General features: G+C 50.3%; 3 protein-coding genes and 1 long non-coding RNA gene across 5 annotated transcripts; 1 reads left to right on the plus strand and 3 right to left on the minus strand.

Moving 5' to 3' along the window:
* Positions 1-485: 485 nt before the first annotated feature.
* Positions 486-2,579, minus strand: Rnf227 (ring finger protein 227). The gene is made up of 2 exons (XM_085695146.2): positions 2,060-2,579; positions 486-1,959 (listed from the first exon to the last, which is right to left on the minus strand). Exons 1-2 carry the CDS (start codon positions 2,577-2,579, stop codon positions 1,904-1,906), a joined length of 576 nt encoding a protein of 191 aa, XP_085551272.1. The 3' UTR covers positions 486-1,903.
* Positions 2,580-2,813: 234 nt separating this feature from the next.
* On the plus strand, positions 2,814-7,279 carry LOC148120916 (uncharacterized). The gene is made up of 2 exons (XR_015738838.1): positions 2,814-3,368; positions 6,799-7,279. It is a non-coding gene; the product is annotated as an uncharacterized LOC148120916 (long non-coding RNA).
* A 1,915-nt stretch (positions 7,280-9,194) lies between these two features.
* Positions 9,195-15,829, minus strand: Kcnab3 (potassium voltage-gated channel subfamily A regulatory beta subunit 3). Its single transcript, XM_048448362.3, has 14 exons — positions 15,180-15,829; positions 13,896-13,939; positions 13,771-13,808; positions 13,470-13,549; positions 12,182-12,226; positions 12,059-12,103; positions 11,842-11,885; positions 11,578-11,664; positions 11,242-11,327; positions 10,992-11,112; positions 10,816-10,910; positions 10,597-10,717; positions 10,353-10,441; positions 9,195-10,151 (listed from the first exon to the last, which is right to left on the minus strand). Exons 1-14 carry the CDS (start codon positions 15,410-15,412, stop codon positions 10,074-10,076), a joined length of 1,206 nt encoding a protein of 401 aa, XP_048304319.1. The 5' UTR covers positions 15,413-15,829; the 3' UTR covers positions 9,195-10,073.
* Positions 15,830-16,322: 493 nt separating this feature from the next.
* Positions 16,323-18,171, minus strand: Trappc1 (trafficking protein particle complex subunit 1). 2 transcript variants are annotated; one of them, XM_048448361.3, is made up of 5 exons: positions 18,019-18,171; positions 17,829-17,927; positions 17,621-17,691; positions 17,116-17,254; positions 16,323-16,671 (listed from the first exon to the last, which is right to left on the minus strand). In XM_048448361.3, the coding sequence occupies exons 2-5, from the start codon at positions 17,925-17,927 to the stop codon at positions 16,543-16,545; spliced, it is 438 nt and encodes a 145-aa protein (XP_048304318.1). In that variant the 5' UTR covers positions 18,019-18,171; the 3' UTR covers positions 16,323-16,542. The 2 variants fall into 2 exon arrangements, with proteins under 2 accessions (XP_048304318.1, XP_087766603.1); XM_087910477.1 differs by lacking the exons at positions 17,621-17,691; positions 18,019-18,171 and having other exon boundaries at positions 17,829-18,012.
* Between the last annotated feature and the right edge of the window lie 43 nt (positions 18,172-18,214).

Here is an 18,214-nt window from a genome sequence, read left to right on the forward strand (position 1 = left end):
TCCTGAAGGCTGGCTTTGATCTCTTGAACCATTCAAGAATCAAAGGAGCAGCCATACACCCTCATTGCCACTGGCAGAGTCCCTCTGTGTATCCCTGGCTGTCCTGGAACTCATTTTGTAGACCTGGCTGGAACTCAGATCCACCTGCCTCTGCCTCCTGAGTGTGGAAGACCTTTCCCCAATACCAACCACATCACGAGCTCAATGTAGAGCTGGTGGGCAGCAAGATCCCTGAGGCCACAATGGTAAGTGGCAAGCAGAGAGGGAGCAGGCTTCCTGACAAATGGGAGGAAGAGGTGCCTAACACTGAAACTGGTTTCCACCTCCAAGTCACTGCTTCCCCATAGAGTCAGTAGAGGTCACCACCGCTCCACAGGTTCAATTCCACTGTGAAGCAGAAAGGTTCAGGTCAGTTTGGTGTTACCTGTGAAGGATTTAAACTGCGGGACAATACTTTGAATTATTCAGCAAGAGCCTTCCACAGGTTGAGTAAGCACAGATACTTTATTCTTGAAACTATTTCAATAAAAATGGGTAAATTCAGCAAACTTTTTTTTAGTACATATTATACATTAACACTGCTGTTGGCTCTGGAGATAGTCATTTGGCATTTACACTCTGGAAACACTCAAAACATAAAACATTAGAAGATAAATGTAGCATTCACTCTGACAGCACACATACAGAAATGTGACAAAAAGGCCCATCACAGCAGATGTGCGCTGGCCTCCAAAAGGGAACACTGAAGCTGACATCAAGAACAGTCAAATAACAAGACATTTCTAAAACAGGTTTATACTCTACAATTAGATACATTATTATTTGTCAGTAAAAAGCTCTTAAGACCTCTGAAAACCGAGGCCTATTGTAAATTCACATTTTTAGCTCAGAGAAAAAGTTTCCTTCCACAATAGAATGCCACTTCAGAACTTTAAGGCAGTGTGTCATAGTGTCTTCAATGTCCCACCCACAGATGATGATGACATCCCAGAGTGACGAAGATCTAAACCAGTGCTTCTTATCTTACATACACATAGATCACCTGGGATTCTGAAAATGGAGTCAGGGAATGTGGACTGAGGTCCTGAAATTCTGCACTTCTAGCAAGCTGTGAGACCAACACTGCTGGTCTTGATTTTAAGTCTATGGCAAGATATTTACAGGACTTTAAAATAGAACTAATCACATAAAATAAGCAATGTCCCATCATGGGACACAAACTTAAAATTATGTGAGCATCTTATTTTTTTCAATATTGCTACAGAGTCTGTAAAGATAACAGATAAGGTTAAATTCTGATTCCTTTATCAAATGGCTCACCCATCCTTGATAAGCCTTAATTAAGGCCTCGTATAAACACTCCTTGGACATTTTCATACCTGCCTTATCAAGCTGAAGCAAGGCTTCCAATCATAATCAGGGTGGCAACTCAGTAATTTCTGGAACAAGGAACCAAGAGTGGGAGGATGGTATGCCAGCATACACACATAACCAGATACGCGAGACTGGCATGATAATTAGCTTATCCCCGTCCTGTCTTTGTTGTTGTTGTTAAGTAAACATTTCCAACCACCGACCACTGCTAAAATGGGATCGTACACCACAGCCTCCCTGAACAAACGCCAAAGCTATAGCTTTTGTATGTTTTCTTCCCACATTATGATAAGCTTTGTATTTTATCCTTCGGCCACTTCGATCCTTGAATACAATGTAAAGCCGGCACAGTCTAGGAGCCTCCGCCGCTCAAAATTCACGCCACCTAGGGTACTTTCTGTTCAACTCCATCACGAACGTACCAATTCCAGCATCAGAGGGGGTAGTCTTGATATCAACCCTTTATATGAGAGCATGCCCGAAGATGCAACTTCCACTTGCCTTCTGTCACAGCTCCCAGGCTCTTCGGTTACAGCGTGCAACGGGTCATGTGGGCAATGTCCTTGACCTCTGGACAGTAGAGCACTACAGGAAAGAAGAAGGGTTAGTGGCAAAAGGAGGATGCAACCTGACCCAGCATTCTTCGGCGCTCTGTGCCCAGCATCCTCCCTAAGCGGCCCCTCACCATTGCTAGGCAACGGACGCCGCAAGCGGCGCGCTGGCGCCAGGACCCTGTCCACGATCCGGCGAAGCGCGCGCCAACCCGCACTTGTAGGTCCCGCCCCCTTCGCGCTCTCGTCTTCCCCATCGTCGTTGTCCTCTCCGTTGTCTCCGCTTTTCTTAGCCGGGCTCCCCATCGGGTCTCGTTCCCATTCAGCCCGCGCTTTTTCCTCCAGCCGTGACCACAAGTCGGGGTCTAGCGCGATCTCCGAGACGCCGCCGCGCGGGAGCGGGGAAGGCGCGCGGCAGAACGGGCACGTGACAGCGCGGCGCAGGCGCACCACGCGCGCGGCCGGGCGGCTACCGTCGCCCCGCGCCGCCAGCTCGCGCAGGCAAGCAGTACATAGTGTGTGGCCGCAGCGGGCGCGCGCCGTGCCGGGTAAGCGGCGGGGCGCGCGGGCCCCAAGGTTGAAGGGTCGGTAGCAGATGTTGCAGTCCAGCTCACCCCGCTCGGGAAGAGAAGGCACCCTCATCAGGAGCTGCATCGTGGCCGCTGTGACCCAACGACGTCGATCCCGCGGTGGCTGAGAGACAGAAGAAGCGGCCCTCCTTGGGCCTGGGCTGGGCCTGGGGCCGGCGCCGCCGCCTCTGTCCCCTTTTAATAGTGAGGCCCCACCCTCGAGGTGTCACGCACAGATCAGCCGCTCCCTTCCGTGGCACGCGTCGGGGGCGGTGGAGGCGTGTGGCTGGGAATGCGAGTGGGGACACAGCGGGGTGAATGTCCACAAGATGCCACAACTGCCCAGGGGAACGGGGGGGGCGGGGGACACGCTCCACCCACTGCCCCCTTGGCAAACTTCTCACCCACAGCAAAACACCAGTGCCATCGTTAAAGTGGAGCAGATCCTCAGGTTCCCTCTTGCACACCATCTCAAGGGCCTTCGTAGCCCATCTGTCATGTGCTCATACTCTTTCTCAACCCCCCACAAACAGGCTACATATTCCAGGTTTACTGTTGGTTCTGCCCAGTTTTAATTGGTTCCCTGGATGTTTGGATACTGCCCAGTCATAATTGATGCTGCTCTCACCTCTCCTTTTTATACATGACCTCTTGGGTTCTCCTAAGGCTCCCTAAATTTCATCCTCCCTCAGAGAGTTCGATTCCAGCTAACATCTCAGCCTAGGGAGGGACTTAGATTCCAGGAGCATGGCCTTAGGAATGCTGGGAATCTTTTCCTTCCAGAGTATCCAGGCTTGGACACCCACACAGGATGATGGTTGAAGCAAAGCAGCCCTGCATGACTTCTGACTCAGGGGTCTGACTTCTAGCACAGGTAAACAGGACATGGTGCTCACAACCCACATTCCCTCCCCGTGTTAGCACCCACACCCTCCTCATCTTCTCCTGCACTTGGAGCCCAGGTTCTGTTGCGGAGGATAATAATACAGTCTTGACACAGCTGGCTCGAGTACAGATCCTAGTGGTGACATCACAGGCAAGTTACTTAACTTCTCTGGGCCTTGATTTCCTCATCTACAAAATCTAGATAATAATAGTAAGGCTCGAAAGAGCTTGTGTTTGGAAGGTGTTTAAAATGACACCTGAGACACTGCAAACACCAGACAAGCAACAGCAGTTACTGTCCTGATCATCCTTGGCTCCAAGCCTGCTTTGTCTTCACTGAACTTCTCAGATACCCAGTATTTCACATACACCATCTCTTGGTTAATCCGAGATGGGTTTTTCTGTCTGCATAGCATTTTCTGGTTCATCACAGGTAAGGTAACACTTGTTTTGTTTTGTAAGGTTAACCCTAGAGGATAATCTTTATTTTGTTTTGTTTTTGAGACTTAGACGTCTAACTATGAAGCCCTAGGCTGGTCTGCAGCTCTGTGTGTAGTTCTGGATGACTTCAAACTCACAAGAGATCTGGCGGCCTCAGCCTCCCGAGTGCTGGGATTAAAGGCGTTCATAACTGTGCCTAGCAAAGTAATCTTTTATCCGGTCTAATTGGGAATTCACTGTGTGTAGTTTAGGCTGGTCTCAGACTCATCGCAGTCGTCCTACCTCAGCTTCCAGGACCTTTAATCCCAGGAAAGGGTTAGTTAGGCTTGGCATGGTGGCACACACTTTTAACCCTAGCACTCTGAGGCAGAAGCAGGCAGATCTCTGAGTCCGAGGCCAGCCTGGTCTACAAAGTGAGTTCCAGGACAGCCAGGGCCGCTACACAGAGTAACCCTATTTTAAAAAACCAAAAATAAATAAATAAACAAATAGTAAAATATCTTTAGGGGGCTGGCAAGGTGACTCAGAGCTTAAGAACACCTGCTGCTCTTCCAGAGGACCTAAGTTCAGTTCCAAGCACCTATATATTGGGCAGTTCACAATTGTCTGTAACCCTAGTTTCAGATCTGAATCCTTTCTAGAGTCCACAGGCACCTGCACGCACCTGGAATACATACACACACATGTACACATACATATAAAACAAACTTCAAATGATGGTAAATTGTAATCTGAGTGCTTGTATGTATGTCGATGTAAAGAATGTGTGTATTTTTGTGTGTAATTCATGCTGTGGCACATGTTTGAAGATCAGAGGATGACCTCAGGTTTCCTCACATTCACCTTGTTTGGCTTTTCCTGTTGTTGGTAATGGGTGTGTTCGTTCTGGAGGTGGAGTCTTACTGTGTAGCCCTGACTGACCTGGAACTCTGTAGACCAAGCTGGCCTCAAACTCAAAGAAAGGGGGAGTTGGAGAAGTGGGAGGGAAATGGGAGGTGGGGAGGAGGTGGAAATTTTTAATAAATAAATAAATTAAAAAACACTCAAAGAGATCGGTCTGCCTCATAGTGCTAGGATTAAAAGTGTGTGCCACCATGCTCAGCCTAACTAACCCTTTACCTTGCTAAAGACAGAATTTCACAGATTTGTATGCCAAGATAGCTGGCCCACAAGCTTCTGGGATTCTAAGGCTTCTCCTGTATCCACTTCCCACCCACTGTGGTGGAAATGTGATTATAGACACTTGCATCATTATGCTCAGTTTATGTGAGGTCTGTGGATGTGCACGTAGGTTCCCACACTTGCCTTTTAGCGCCTGACCCAGCGAGTCATCTCCCCAACCCAAATCTTAATCATCGAAGGTAGAATAAAAGGAGTCTGGAGTGTCTCACCGCCAAGGGTCCCTCTAAGCCATGATTTATAGTATCCTGTCACCTGCTCCACAGAGAATCCAAACTGATGATCTCCCATTTCTAGGCCAGACTGTCTTCCAGTTTTTCCTTCCTTTTCTTGGTTAGCTCATAACCCTGGGTATTATTCCTATTTTCTCCTTCTCTTCACCTTCCTTTATTATCCAAAGTCATTTATCCCTTTAATAGCCAATCCACCTACTCATCCCCACCCTTGCTCATCCTCCTGGTCCAGGCTGTTGTCATCTCTCGCCTCTCTATCCAATTAACACAAACACACAGGTCTTCTGCGGGCCTCCCCTCCATGTTATTTACAGAGAACTCTCCAATCTCAAACCAGTCACATTCTGCCTAACGCTGCTTCTGCTCCCGTTTAAAATCTTTTAAGGTAGTGAGTGTTGAATGGCATGCAGATCCTTTGCCACCGCCATCATCAGTCAGGGCCTAGTCTAGGCCTGGTGGTACATAACTGTAATCCCAGCACCGAGGAGGCCGAGACAGTTTGTGAGTTTGAGGACAACCTGGACTACAAAGACTGTTTCCAAACAAAAGCAACCTACTTCCTATCTCTGTAGTGGAGGATGGCTTTGTGACCAGCACGAGGCAGAAATTGTGCGTGTGTTCTGGAGCCTAGTCTTCCACAGCACTGCACCTTCTGTCTGCTGGAAGGCTGCCCTCAAACCACCATAGAAGGCAGTAGGGTTAGACCTAAGCACTGGAGGTGAGGCCCTGTGGAGGGAAATGGATGCACTCCAGGCAATGGCTAGTGCTCATTGCCTGACAAGCTAGTGAAGCCATCTGGAATATTCCTGCTTAGTTAACCTGCTTAGCAAATACAGCCACATGAAAGAGGCCAAGTGAAACAGCAGAGGGACTCCCAATCAGCCCACGGAATCATGAAAAAATGTGTAAATTGGTTATGCATTTGTTTTTAATTATTTTTAATTCCCCTCCCTGTGTGTGTGTGTGTGTGTGTGTTCATGCAGGAGCCTGCTGAGACAAAAGAGGGTGTAAGATGCTACCCCGGGGCTAGAGTTTTGGGGGTGTGACACCTGAGGAGCCACAGAAGGACATGGGTCCTCTGCAAGAGCACCGTGCACCTTAACTGTTCAGTCATCGCTTCAGCTCTCCTCACCTCACCTCAAATTCACTTTTAAAAGTTGTTTCAAGTCACTAGAGTTTGGGATGATTTGTGTGTTTATCAACAAGTAATCAAAACAGATACTACCCAGAAGGCCTTCTGTGCCCTGACCTCAGTATGCCCCACATTTTACTTGTTTTCTCTTTGGACACTCGGACTTCAGAGACTGTTGGATTCTGTTATGGTTTGGATGCAAAGCCATGTATCGAGGCTTGCCTCCCAGGTGATGGTACATTGGAGAGGGGTGTGGCCTTGAAAGGGATATTGAGAACTCAGCCCCCTGCTCTCTGCTTCCCAGGTGGCATAAAGTGAGCATCTTATCCGCCATGATGGTCTGCCACAACCTTAAAAGCAAGTGTGCCGAGCAACTGTGCTGCAAACAACCCCTAAATTGGAATAAACCTTCCCTTTTTGTTTGTTTACCTCAGGAATTTTGTCTCAGCAACAGAAAGATGTCTGATACAGCGTGCATGTTCCCTTCTGCTAGGACCCTCACTCCTCTCATTCTTGCTGTCAACACCTCCTCCATCTGCTCTCCAGGCAGCCTCCCATGTCACATACCCACTCCAGATGCTGCTAACCCCATGTGCTTCCCTCTGGACATTGGGCAGCAGCAGTTTGCACCGGAGCAGTGACCACGTGATTGTTTCTCTCAGCAGCAAACTCCACAAAGGCAGCTCTATATCCCCATGCCCTCCACGAAGGACTGATAGTCATGAAAGCAGCTCCATGCCCCTGGGCCCACCACAGGAGGACTGGTGCCCAGGAAGGCAGCTCCGTGTCCCTGTGCCCACCACAGGAGGACTGATGCCCAGAATACTCATTGAATTTATCAATAAGGTGGTTGAGAAATATAGCAAATGTTTACAAACAAGGATGTGTGACAATAAAGGTTCTGTTTACAAGGGACTTCTAAACTGCCTCGAGGTAATTCTAAGAGGAGGTTTTAAAATGTGTGGAACAGAAGAAGGAAAAGTAAAGAAGAAACAAAACCTTTGAGCACTAGGGAGGCAGCACCAGGAGGAGCGCACTGCTCTCTGCGGGAACTATTTAAGGAGAATACTGCTCTGAATTGATAAATTCTTGTATGTTTGTCACAGAAGAACTAATCATAGCTTAGTCATACACTTCTCCTTGGTTCCTGCAGTCTTCCAGAATGAGTGGGAGACTAAAGGGGAGGCTGTAAGTGCTCATTAGTGGATCCTGATGGTTGCTAATCCAGTCAGTAAAGGCAGGCTGCTCAGTCTCTGGGAAATCAGTTCCATTCTGCAATCCCAGCTTAGAATGGAGGCAGGAGGAGCAGGGAAGGGAACCGCTGAGGTTATATTTAAGGTGGCAGAAGTCATCTCCTTTGCCCTTGTGATCCCTGCAGGTTATGACTTTCCGCCCACTTCCCTTTCTCTGAGAAATCAGTCCGTAGAGGAAGGAGATAGGGGTGTCACTGGACTCGTTTCTGCTGCCTTCCCACGGGACCTTTCTCTGCTTTCCCTTGCAAGTTCTGACTCCTTCCCTCTCTCTTTCCCTCTTTTCTTACCCCATCACATCTCAAAACCACACCCCCTGGGACCTTTCCCATCCAGCCACAACAAAACTGCTTCACTTCTGCACACCTGAAGATGCAAGATGAAGGAAAGGAATCCTGCAAGACCGGAAGTGTGTGAGTGTGTGTGTGTGTGTGTGTGTGTGTGTGTGTGTGTGCAAAAGCAGTGGTTGCTTTTGCAAATGACCTGAACTTGGTTACCAGCATCTACAAGTGCCTCACAGTCATCTATAACTTAAGTTTCAGGGGATCTGACATCCTCTCTGTTCTCTTTAGGCACAGGCACACATATTGTGTACAGATACAAATGAAAGTAAAATGCTCATACACATAAAACCTCTAAAAAAAATAAAAATTCCAGTACTTGAGAGGTAGAGGCAGGTGGATCTCTGTGAGTTCGAGGCCAGCCTGGTCTACAGAGCTAGTTCCAGGACAGTCACGACTATTACACAGAGAAACCCTGTCTCATAAAACCAGAAAATGAGTAAAAATTAAAAAAAAAAAAACAAGATGAGGTGGAGGCGGTGGTGGAGAGGTGGCTATTCTTGCAGAGGACCTGGGTTCAGTTCCCAGCACCTACAGAGCAGCTTGCAACTCTAACTCTGGTCCCTGGGGATCCAAGGCCTCTTCTGGCCTCTGTGACCATGAGGATGCAAGCGGTGCATAAACTATACACGCAGGCAAAACACCCACATACATAGAATAAAAACTGAAGGGTGGGCAGGCCAAGGAGATGACTAAACAGGTCAGGACTGCTGCCACCAATGGCAACCCTAGAACTCACACAGTGGAGGGAGAGAACCAAACGTTGTCCTCTGACCTCCACAAGAGCACTGTGTGTCCACACACACACACACACACACACACACACACACACCTTTAATCCCAGCACTCAGGAGGCAGAGGCAGGTGGATCTCCATGAGTTTGAGGCCAGCCTGGTCTACAGAGCAAGTTCTAGGACAGACAAGGCTACACAGAGAAATCCTGCAAAAAAAAAAAAAAAAAAAAAAAAAAAGGTAAAGAAAGGCGAAATGTGTTATCAAGCTACATCCTTCATTAGGAAGAAAAGAAGGTACATCACTGCATCACTAGGTTCTAAAGAAGGGGAAAGGGCTTAGATCATCCAAGAGAACCATAACCAGGTGGCTGATGCCTGAGCCACTCACATGAGTGGAGAGGAAACCAGCCTTGAGAGCCTTCTAACAAAGGAGTAAGAAGAAAGGTTACCTGAGCCGCCGGGGTCCCTAAAGCCCCATCCTCAGCCCCCACAATCTGAGACACAGTGAGGATCAAGCTGAGACTTTATTTACAGTTCCCTGGGAAGTCTTACAGCAGAGAGGCCGTCTTTATTGCTTTAGGTTTATTGCCAGGAAGAAGCCTGTAGTCCTCTAAATCCAGTTCAAGCCCAGGTTTGCCCCCAGACCTTTACAACCACACGTTTCTACATCCCCCTAATCACTTTGTTTTCTAAGTGCCATTTCTGCGATACAGCCATCAAATTTCTCTCTGCCTTTGGCAACATTGTTTTCCACACCTTTATCCCCTCTCTGCAAGCACAAAGTGTGACCCTAGTTCTAGATTTAAGTCCTCCACCTCCAGGCAGGAGACAGGATTCTGGTTTCCCCAAAGATTATCATTTACTTTCTGCCAGGACCAGCCCGGCTTCTATTGAACAAATACTACTAAGTATGGCCCGTTTCTCGTTCCAGTTAGCACAATAACTCACTAGGTTCTTGCCACCTTGATGACATTTCAAGGCCCATTTTTGAGGTACTCTCAATGTTTCTTTTTTCTGCTGAACGTTTTTTGGGTTTCGGCAATAGGGAAAAGAAACGAGCGAGACCAAATGGCTGAGAGAAGACAGCTCATGCCCGGGATTAGTGAGAAGGCCTAGCCCTAGACACACAGCAGAGGCGTAGAGGGTGGGTGGGAGATCTACTTTCTCTCTCAAGCCCCAAGGCGAAAGGATATGGCTTTGTTCATGCGAATCGCTACTCGAAGCCGGGACTCGTTGGTGGGCGGGGCTACCCTGATTTTGCCGCTGCGTGGGAGCAGGGTTGGGGGCTGGGAGGAGAGATCCGGCACTAGAGGGCCCCGTTGCTGGAAAGTGGTTTTTCGGCAGGTGCAATCACTCCGCGTTGGGTCCCCGCGCCCCCAAAGAACTATTTCTTGGAATGCGACTTGTTCCCCAAGAGCGCATCTATTTCCATCACGGTTTGCGGCGTCAGCTGACTCAGCACCTTGAGAATGGGCAGTGGAGAGGACAGTTTTTGCTGGGACACTGAGGAAGGCCACAGTGGGACCCAATGAGAAAGTTTTCAGCGGTTTGGCCCTGTCTTCCTGGACTTTGCAGGGACAGCTTTGGAATCACTTCCGTCCATTCAGGGATAGACAGTATGGCCTTGACTCTCAGGTAAGGGGAGTCTCAATTGCCAACTCACCTGTAGGGAACCCAGATGTTCCATCAGCTGCTCTGCACTGGACACCCCCAGTAAGACTGAGCTGACACCCTCACTTCGGAGACACCAGGCTGGAACCAGAGGAGGAAAAAGAAAAGGAACTGATGTGGATCAGTGTGGGCACTCGGAGTCCAGAAGTGTTTGAAGAGGGTCCTGTCCGGGCCACACTCATCTAGAGAAAGGTGTAGGAAGTCTCACAGGGAGGCAGGCCCCTGCAGGGTCTCACCTATCGCAAGTTGGGCCACAGTGCAGTCTAACTGGTGAGCGATGGGGAGAAGGTCCATGACTCTGGCTTGTTGCTTCTTGCCATCCTCACTCTGCACTTTTTCCTTGAGCCACTGGTACCCCTGGAGACCAAGGAGAATCAGTCAAGGCCCGACTCCCTCCTTGACCACACAGCAGCCTAGACAGCCCAGACCTGCCTCCCTGAGCCACCAAAACTCACCTTGACAGTGGTCTTGCAAGTATCTGGAACTCGCCCATCATACTTGCTAGTAATGAGGCCACACGCCAGGGGAGACCAAGTAACCGAGCCAACACCTAAGAGCAAAAGGATTTGGTGTGGGACGGGGACCTATGTCATGGGTGAGACGGGAAAGGCGGGGATGAGGGTCTGCACACCGATCTTGTGGTAGAGCTCAGGCAGCTGCATCTCCACCTTCTCCCTCTGAAAGAAGTGGTTGTCCGCTTGCTCGCACACAGGCGGGATCAGGTTGAACTGTCTGGCCATGGAATAGGCCTCCTGGGTTGGTGTGGAAAGGAGAGAGGGTCAGAGCAACCCTTCCACTGTCTTACTTCTCAGCCCAGTGAGGTTTGGACTGGTCACGAGAAAAGGGAAGCTGGGGTGGGGTGGGGAGTCAGAGTTACATACCATGATCTCTGCAGCGCTCCATCTGGATGTCCCCCAGTATAGGGCCAGGCCCTGGTTGATGACATAGGTCATGGCTCTCACGATTTCTAGGTGCACAGGAGAGAAATGGCCTCGATGTCTGATCCATGGAACCCTAGACTCTGTCCACCCCACCAAGCCCCGGGCAGGTCTGTAGTCATATCTGTTCTTCACCTCCTTCCTTGTATAGGTCCTAGGGTCTGAGCCTCTGCTATGGAGATTGGGGGACTTTTGAGTGGGGGAGGCTGGCTTCCCGATGCCAGTTTGAGAAAGTGCCCAGTTTTGAAGGGCTGTCAGGTTTAGGGATTCCGGTTTTACCCTCCATAGGACTGTTAGGGTCTGAACGATTGGCGAAGACTATGTCAACATATTCCAGCTGAAGGCGGTCCAGGGATCCTTGCAAGCCTAGAAGTTGGGGGGGAAGGAGAGGAAGGTAAATATCTCCCCTTCAATTTGCTAAGAATTCAGACCATACCTCCTGGTCATGGTTAACTTAATCTTCTACTTAAGACTTCAGAAACAGTCCTAGCTCCTCTGGCTTCCATGCCCACCCACCTTGGCTTGCCAGCCACCAATCCTCACCTTCAATGATGTGTTTGCGACTCAAGCCTCGCTCAGTTTCTGCCCTGTAGGAAAAGGTTACTGTCAAGGATGAGGTTTATCTGGAGCTATGAGAAACTGGGATGGCATGAATCCTCATGGGCAGAATGGGGGGGGCAAGGGATGACATGGGAGAACAACCCCTACTCCTATCCCATATACCACATATTCTTTGTAAGTCTTCTCCCCAGTTACTTACTGTCCTCCCCAAAAGATCTTAGTCGTGATAACATAGCTTGATCTCCTAGAGAAGACAGAACAAGAGTGCCAGCAGGAATACTTGGTTAATCATGTCTCCAGTAACCCACAAAACCAGTCTCACCTCCAGCCTTTGCTCTTGAGGATGTTCCCTAGGGTTCTTTCAGCCCTGGAACAAAGACAAGGTAAGGACACTGATCTCTGCAGGACAGACTGACTCCTTCCCCTTCTCCCAGCTTGTCCCCTCTATTAGAGAGAAAGGGGAGCAGGGAAACGGGAGCCAATTTGGAGTCTCAGATTTGTCTTGGACAAAGGAAAGGGGCTTCTGAGCTAGCAGTGTAGCCATATAATTTTTTATTCATTCATCCATGTTGTCTATCAGCTGTGGACCAATTCCTATTGTGGGTGCTTAAGGGGTAGACTAGAATGGGGCGAGAGAAATAGACTTGAGTCAGGGAGGACACTGCCTTTTCTGGTTCCAGTCATCTGGGCCGTTCTCTCCTTCTTCTGCCTCTGTAAAATACCAGGTGTCCTCCTAAGTTCAGTTCTGATTCTGCCAATGAATGCCAGGCTATGGTGAATCCTTCTCACCAGCTTCCATATCTTCTTCCCTCCCACTTTGGGAAAGAGGGTCTCAGTTTGTAGCCCATGTTGGCCTCAGATTCTCAACCCTCTTCCCCTAGCCAGCCCATGTTGGAACTGCAGGTGTGTGCCATCATGGCCAGCTGACACAGTTCCCGTTAGCACACAATTACGGGCCAACTTGTGACAAGTCTTAAAGTACTGAAACACTCTACAGCGTTGGAGCTCTCACGTGCTCCTTGTTTATCTAATCACTTAGGCTGAATCCTTTTTAAGGTTATGTTGACCTCTTCCCTGAAACTGTGAGTGCTTTTGTGATGGCCTCTCTGGAGAGTCTTGGGAAGATGGGTTCTGTGGAGGTGGAAGCCTCTGAATTGAGCAGCAAATGTTGTATAAAGCCGTCGTTCGCTTTATGTCAGAAGGTAGTATAGTGTGTCCTGGTTGCTCACAGAAGGTTATGACTCTGGGCAGCTGGGGAAATGCTTCTCAGAGGATTTGACATTTGAGTTAAATCTTGAAGAAGAATGTTTCTCAAATAAAGAGGCAGAGTAGGCCACCCTGGATTCTGGCTACTCCCAAAGTCAAGTCATAGGCGTGATGTGATGCGGTGTGTTTGAAAATATAGCTTTGTTGAGAGGAAAGTGTTGTGAGAACTACGAACTACAACTCCCATAATACATGGGGGTGTTATGAACCTGAAAGTTGAACTTTAGTGTTTCCAGAATTCCCTGTTTTGTTTTGTTTTGTTTTTTAAGAGGGAAACAAGAATCCCTGATGTTCTCTCAGCCTGCCTTCCAACTCTAACTTGACTCTTTCACCCTGGTTCTTACTTTCCTGCTGCGTACACTTCAGCAGTGTCAAACAGGTTTACACCGTGTTCATAGGCTGCCGTCAGCACATCTTCTGCTGTCTAGGGAGGCGAGAAAACATCGGCAATGAACGGCTGCCCCCAGTTACTTCCCTCCCTGCACCCTAACCCAGCACCTCAGTCCTGGTTCCCCCACTTTCTCTCCTTTGCCCATCCTCCAGACTCACATCTCATACGCTCCCAAGCTTGTCCAAACCCTAACCAGATCCACTGCTTCCTCTTCTTACCCCCTCTCCACAACCACCTCTACCCATCACTTATACCTCATCTGAGATCTGAGAGCCAAATGTGACCCAGGTACCTGCAAGACAGAAGTCGGACACATGAGAACTGCGGGAGTCGGACTATAAAACAGTGCCCCTTTTCTTTAATGTCTCTCCTAACTCACCAAGGCCAAGACAGGACACCCGGAGACCAGACTTTCCTAGGTTCCTGCAGGATACAGAAGCAGCGGGGAAGGGGTGAAGCCTCCACTGGGGACTTGGATTATCAGTCCCCAGCTCCTGTCCTTCCGAACTGAGAAGCCCTCAAGGGTCCCAGTCCAAAGACAGCAGACCCAGTGAGCTGATGGGACAGGCAGTGCTACCCCCATAGCAGAGGCCCTAGGGTATTATTGAAAGAACAGGTGAACCAATAGTGTGATCGATTGTAACTCGAGGGCCACTGTCTGGCACCTCCATTCCTATCGTCTGTTCCTTCTGGGTGAAGTCCTGTCTGTGTCTGAGCCATCTCTGGGATGTGTGGAGCAGTAGACTTTGAAAAATGGGGCTGATTGTGGTGAGTTTGAGAATAGGCCCTCCGTCAAAGAATGCCACTCTAAAGGGCGACAACAGAAAGATGTACACCAGCTCCAGTTCAGGCACTTGACTAGGCACGTAGATGAGCTCAGCCCCAGAAAGAGCAGATGTGGGTGGGGACTGGGGAGGACTTGATGGGAAAGTCTCTTCCTCTCGTCATTGACTTCTGAGGCTTGAACTAGAAATCCTCCTCTTCTCCAGGCACAGATCAAACAGTCACCTTTACTTCCTAATCAGGGATGCTACAGGGAGGGCTGAATACTTTTGGGACAAAGGCAGGTCACATCAAAGACCTCAGCATATTCCCAAGAAATGCCCCCCCCACCCCATTTTGAGTTCTGAGAGTCTCTGGCCAGCAGTCCCCCGAGCCCTTCTAACCCAACTCCTGCCTTACAGCACGGGATGAAAGATGTGGTCTATCTCCCTTCCCCTCTCCTGCTCTGACCTCACCCTAGAAAGGTTGAGGGAGACAGGCCTCAGGGCTGGTGGGGGCAATATCTGGGTCAGGCGCCCCAACTGGCCAGAGTGAGTTGCTGTTTCTTTCCCTCCTCTCCCCAGGACGCCAACCCAAGGACACTCCATTGGATGGGGGGAAGCAGCCTGGAGATTCAGGAGTTCCCCGTTTTTTTACGGATAAGGAGGGCAATTCGGGAGCACTGTTTAGGTACGACAGGACTCTGTCAACCTTAGTAACTTGGTCTCATAGTTAGGGGAACTAACAGAGACCGTGTGAGGGAGTGCCAGTGACAGAAAGAAGAGGGGAAATGAATAGTGGCTTTTTAAGCTAAGTTTGAAGGGGTCGTGGCGACTAACCCAGAAAGTATCAGGGGTCCCGAAAGGGAAGCGAATAGGTAGGCTGTCTGGCCATCCCATACCTGTATTTCATGCCAGTGCCTCGGCCGGTGCTCTCTCGAAGGGCCCCAGCGGGTGCTGGAGGTCGGGGGACCAGCGCAGCTCGTGACTTGGGTCCACCCCCCGGAGGGTTCCCATGCCCTCCGCCCACTGGCCCTCCATTACCGCCCCCAGGACCCGGCCGGGGTCCACACAGACGGTCCTCACTGCTCCGGCTGCGAAGGTTCTGCTCGGTACACGCGATAGACACCTGCATGCCGGCTGGCCGGCCAGGGCGGGGGAGGGGGCTCTGGGGGAGGGAAGAGGGAGCCGGGAAATCCGAGGGCAGACAGTGGTGTGGTAGTAGCGCGACCCTGAGAGAGCGGGAAGGTTGAGGAGGCTGCAGCCAAAGCAGCCAGCCGGGATGGGGCCGCGGGGGCGGGCTGCTGGAGGTCGCGGGGTTTGCGGCGGGAAAGGAAAACCGTGCGGAGTGCCAGGAGTGGTGGGTATTCAGATGCTGGGGGCTATGATGCAGGGAGCAGGAGGATAAACGGGTAAGGATAAAGATAAAGTCGAGGACAGTCTTCAAGGATAGAAACCCAGGAACAAGGGGTGGCGAAAGACGGGTGCCACTTCAGCTGGAACCGCTGCGGGACCGCTGTGCTCCCAGCCGCGTCGGCAGAGAGCCCAGCTCATCAACATGCAGGCCCCGCCCCTTCATCTGCATGGAACCACCCGCCTCCCAGCCGAACACGCTGCTTCATCTGCATAAGCTCCGCCCGAGGAAGGCTTCTGAACCACCAGTGTACCTTGGTCAGAACGTCCTGTTTTAGGAACGTGCTTCTCACTTTCTGTACTTGAAATATGTTAACATTCCTCCCGGTCAGTGGTGTGCATTCGAAAGGGGCTTTTTGGTCCCTCTAAAGCCAAGGTTTGGCGACACCGATTGTGACAACTAGAGGTGAGGCAGGATGCATGTACTACACCTAGCAAGTGGTAGCAAAGGTTGCTGCTAAAATTCTAAAATGCAACGAAGAATTATTCAGCTGATAAAATGTGAGCAATAAAAGAGTGGCGGAATCTGCTGGGAAAACCTCTTCATAGGCTTCGGGGAGGTGTGGCTACCCGAGGGCTCATCTTTGTGTGAGTCACACTGGGAGGGGCTACAGAAACACACGCAGGCAGCAGAGGGTGACAGAAAGTTTATTCTGTTTCTCGTGGAGTCAAGCAGGGGATAAAACTGTCAAGGACTCCTTCGGGCTTCACTCTTATGTCTTGAAGGCAGTGGGCGGTGGGCCTTCCGGTTGAAGCTCTTAGGGGGAGACAGGGAGGCGGAAGGGCTCACAGTGCCACAAGTCAGAAGGGTCCAGACGGTCACAGGTTCTTCTGAGGGGTGAGGGAGATGTTTCAGCCAGCTCGGGCAGAGAAGAAGGGCAAAGATCGGACATAGGAGTCTAGCCGGGAGCGAAAGAGCTCACTTTGCACAGTCTGTCCCAGCGGGCACAGAGGATTCTTGACGACCAACTCCACGTACAGCTGTGGAGAGGAGGGTGCGTGAGCCAGATCTGGGCCACGTCTCACTTCCAGTCTCAACCCTATGATAACCCCAGGGATGTAAGAATACACAGGGGGGGGGGGGGCTAGAGAGATGGCTCGGCAGTTAAGAAGGCATACGGCTTTTGCAGAGGGTAGCCAGTGCCCAGCACTCATGGTGAGCGGCTCACAGCTATTTGTAATCCAGCTCCAGAGAATCTGTCACACTCTTCTGCCCTCCACAAATACCTGTGCTCACAGGCACACACCTCCTCTACACAATACTTATAATGAAAATTAAAAATAAATCATTACAAGCACTCAACCTCTCCCTTAGGAAAGGTATCACTGTTAAAAGGAGCTGAAGAAAACCGTTCACCAGGGATAGAACACAGAAGGGTTGGGACTCCTAGGACTCTGGGAAAAGGGTTCCTGGCTGACACTGACCGCACTGTAGATGTGGTGCAGCACATCGCGGATAGGGCCCACGCCCAAGTCAGTGTTCATGACAACCTTGATTCCAGTGGGCGTCTCGTAGTAATGGAGTTTGTATCGGCTAGTTTGGAAAGACAGAAAGCCATCCTTCCTGCAGAAATGGGCATTGAAATAGGAGTGGAATCGCTCCCAAAGAAATATTTGTGATCCCCTCAAGGTCAACTCCTTCCTATTCATTATAAACAGGTGGTTTATATCAGCCTCATTGAATAAAACATCTAACATCATCTTCATCATCCCTAGACTTAGTTGCTGCTGCCTTCACCCGCCCCACTCTCAGACTCTCCCTGCAGACACTCCTGCCAGCTTCAGGACTCTAGTTCCAGATTTAGACTCTCTCTCTCTAATATTCCCCTCCCCTCTCTGGGGCCACATGCCACTTCCATTTCAAAACAGAATCTCCCACTCCCAAGGCTAGTTAGCCCTCCCTTCAACACCCCCTCTAACAGGACCGTACATGTCTAGCGGGGACATCTTGCTGACAAACGAACGAATGGAGAAGAGCATCCCATACATCAGCTTGTACTCCTGGAGGAAGAGGGGGTAGAGTTAGAACTCGGCTATGGAAGGAGACAGGATGGGAGTGGGAAGGAACCTGGATTTGGAGAGAAGGGACTGGGATGGGATCATGTGCGTTTGGGGGTATGCCGGGACTGTCCGATCACCTCTTCCTTAGGGATCCCCGCTTGCTTCTTGCGGTGCCACTCGCTGTAGTGGAGACACACCCCATTTCGGTCAAATAGGTACAGATTGTGGACAGTCATCTGCAAGATAAAGAGCCTCGCTCAATGGCATGCACCCGACTCTGCAGCAACGGGTCCTTCAGTTAGGTGGGAACCCCACCTCCGGACTCACCGGAATTGCTGCGAGTGAGGGTGGCAAGCTACTTCCGGTTTCCACAGCCCAGCTGCGTCGCAAGCCTCACCAGCTGAGCATTAACTCCGCCCCGATAGTCTTACCAGACTCCGCCTCCTCCCGCAGCCAATCCCTGCTCACCGACGCCACGCGCATGCGCGTCCGGGCCTCTGAAGCCTGGGGAGGTGTGGGAAAG

This window comes from Myodes glareolus, chromosome 9, assembly GCF_982192425.1.
Source record: "Myodes glareolus chromosome 9, mMyoGla1.1, whole genome shotgun sequence".
In the NCBI taxonomy this organism is placed as follows: domain Eukaryota; kingdom Metazoa; phylum Chordata; class Mammalia; order Rodentia; family Cricetidae; genus Myodes; species Myodes glareolus.

Coding starts and splice junctions, on each gene's coding strand:
- Rnf227 (XM_085695146.2), bottom strand. CDS start 2,579: ATGCAGCTCCTGATGAGGGTGCCTTCTCTTCCCGAGCGGGGTGAGCTG. Junction 1,960..2,059: donor GCGTCCGTTGCCTAGCAATG/GTGAGGGGCCGC, acceptor TCTTTCCTGTAG/TGCTCTACTGTCCAGAGGTC.
- Kcnab3 (XM_048448362.3), bottom strand. CDS start 15,412: ATGCAGGTGTCTATCGCGTGTACCGAGCAGAACCTTCGCAGCCGGAGC. Junction 13,550..13,770: donor GCTCTCAGATCTCAGATGAG/GTATAAGTGATG, acceptor TCGCCTCCCTAG/ACAGCAGAAGATGTGCTGAC. Junction 11,886..12,058: donor AAGATCTTTTGGGGAGGACA/GTAAGTAACTGG, acceptor CTTTTCCTACAG/GGCAGAAACTGAGCGAGGCT.
- Trappc1 (XM_048448361.3), bottom strand. CDS start 17,927: ATGACTGTCCACAATCTGTACCTATTTGACCGAAATGGGGTGTGTCTC. Junction 17,692..17,828: donor CGGGGATCCCTAAGGAAGAG/GTGATCGGACAG, acceptor CTCTTCCTCCAG/GAGTACAAGCTGATGTATGG. Junction 16,672..17,115: donor TGCACCACATCTACAGTGCG/GTCAGTGTCAGC, acceptor TCCTCTCCACAG/CTGTACGTGGAGTTGGTCGT.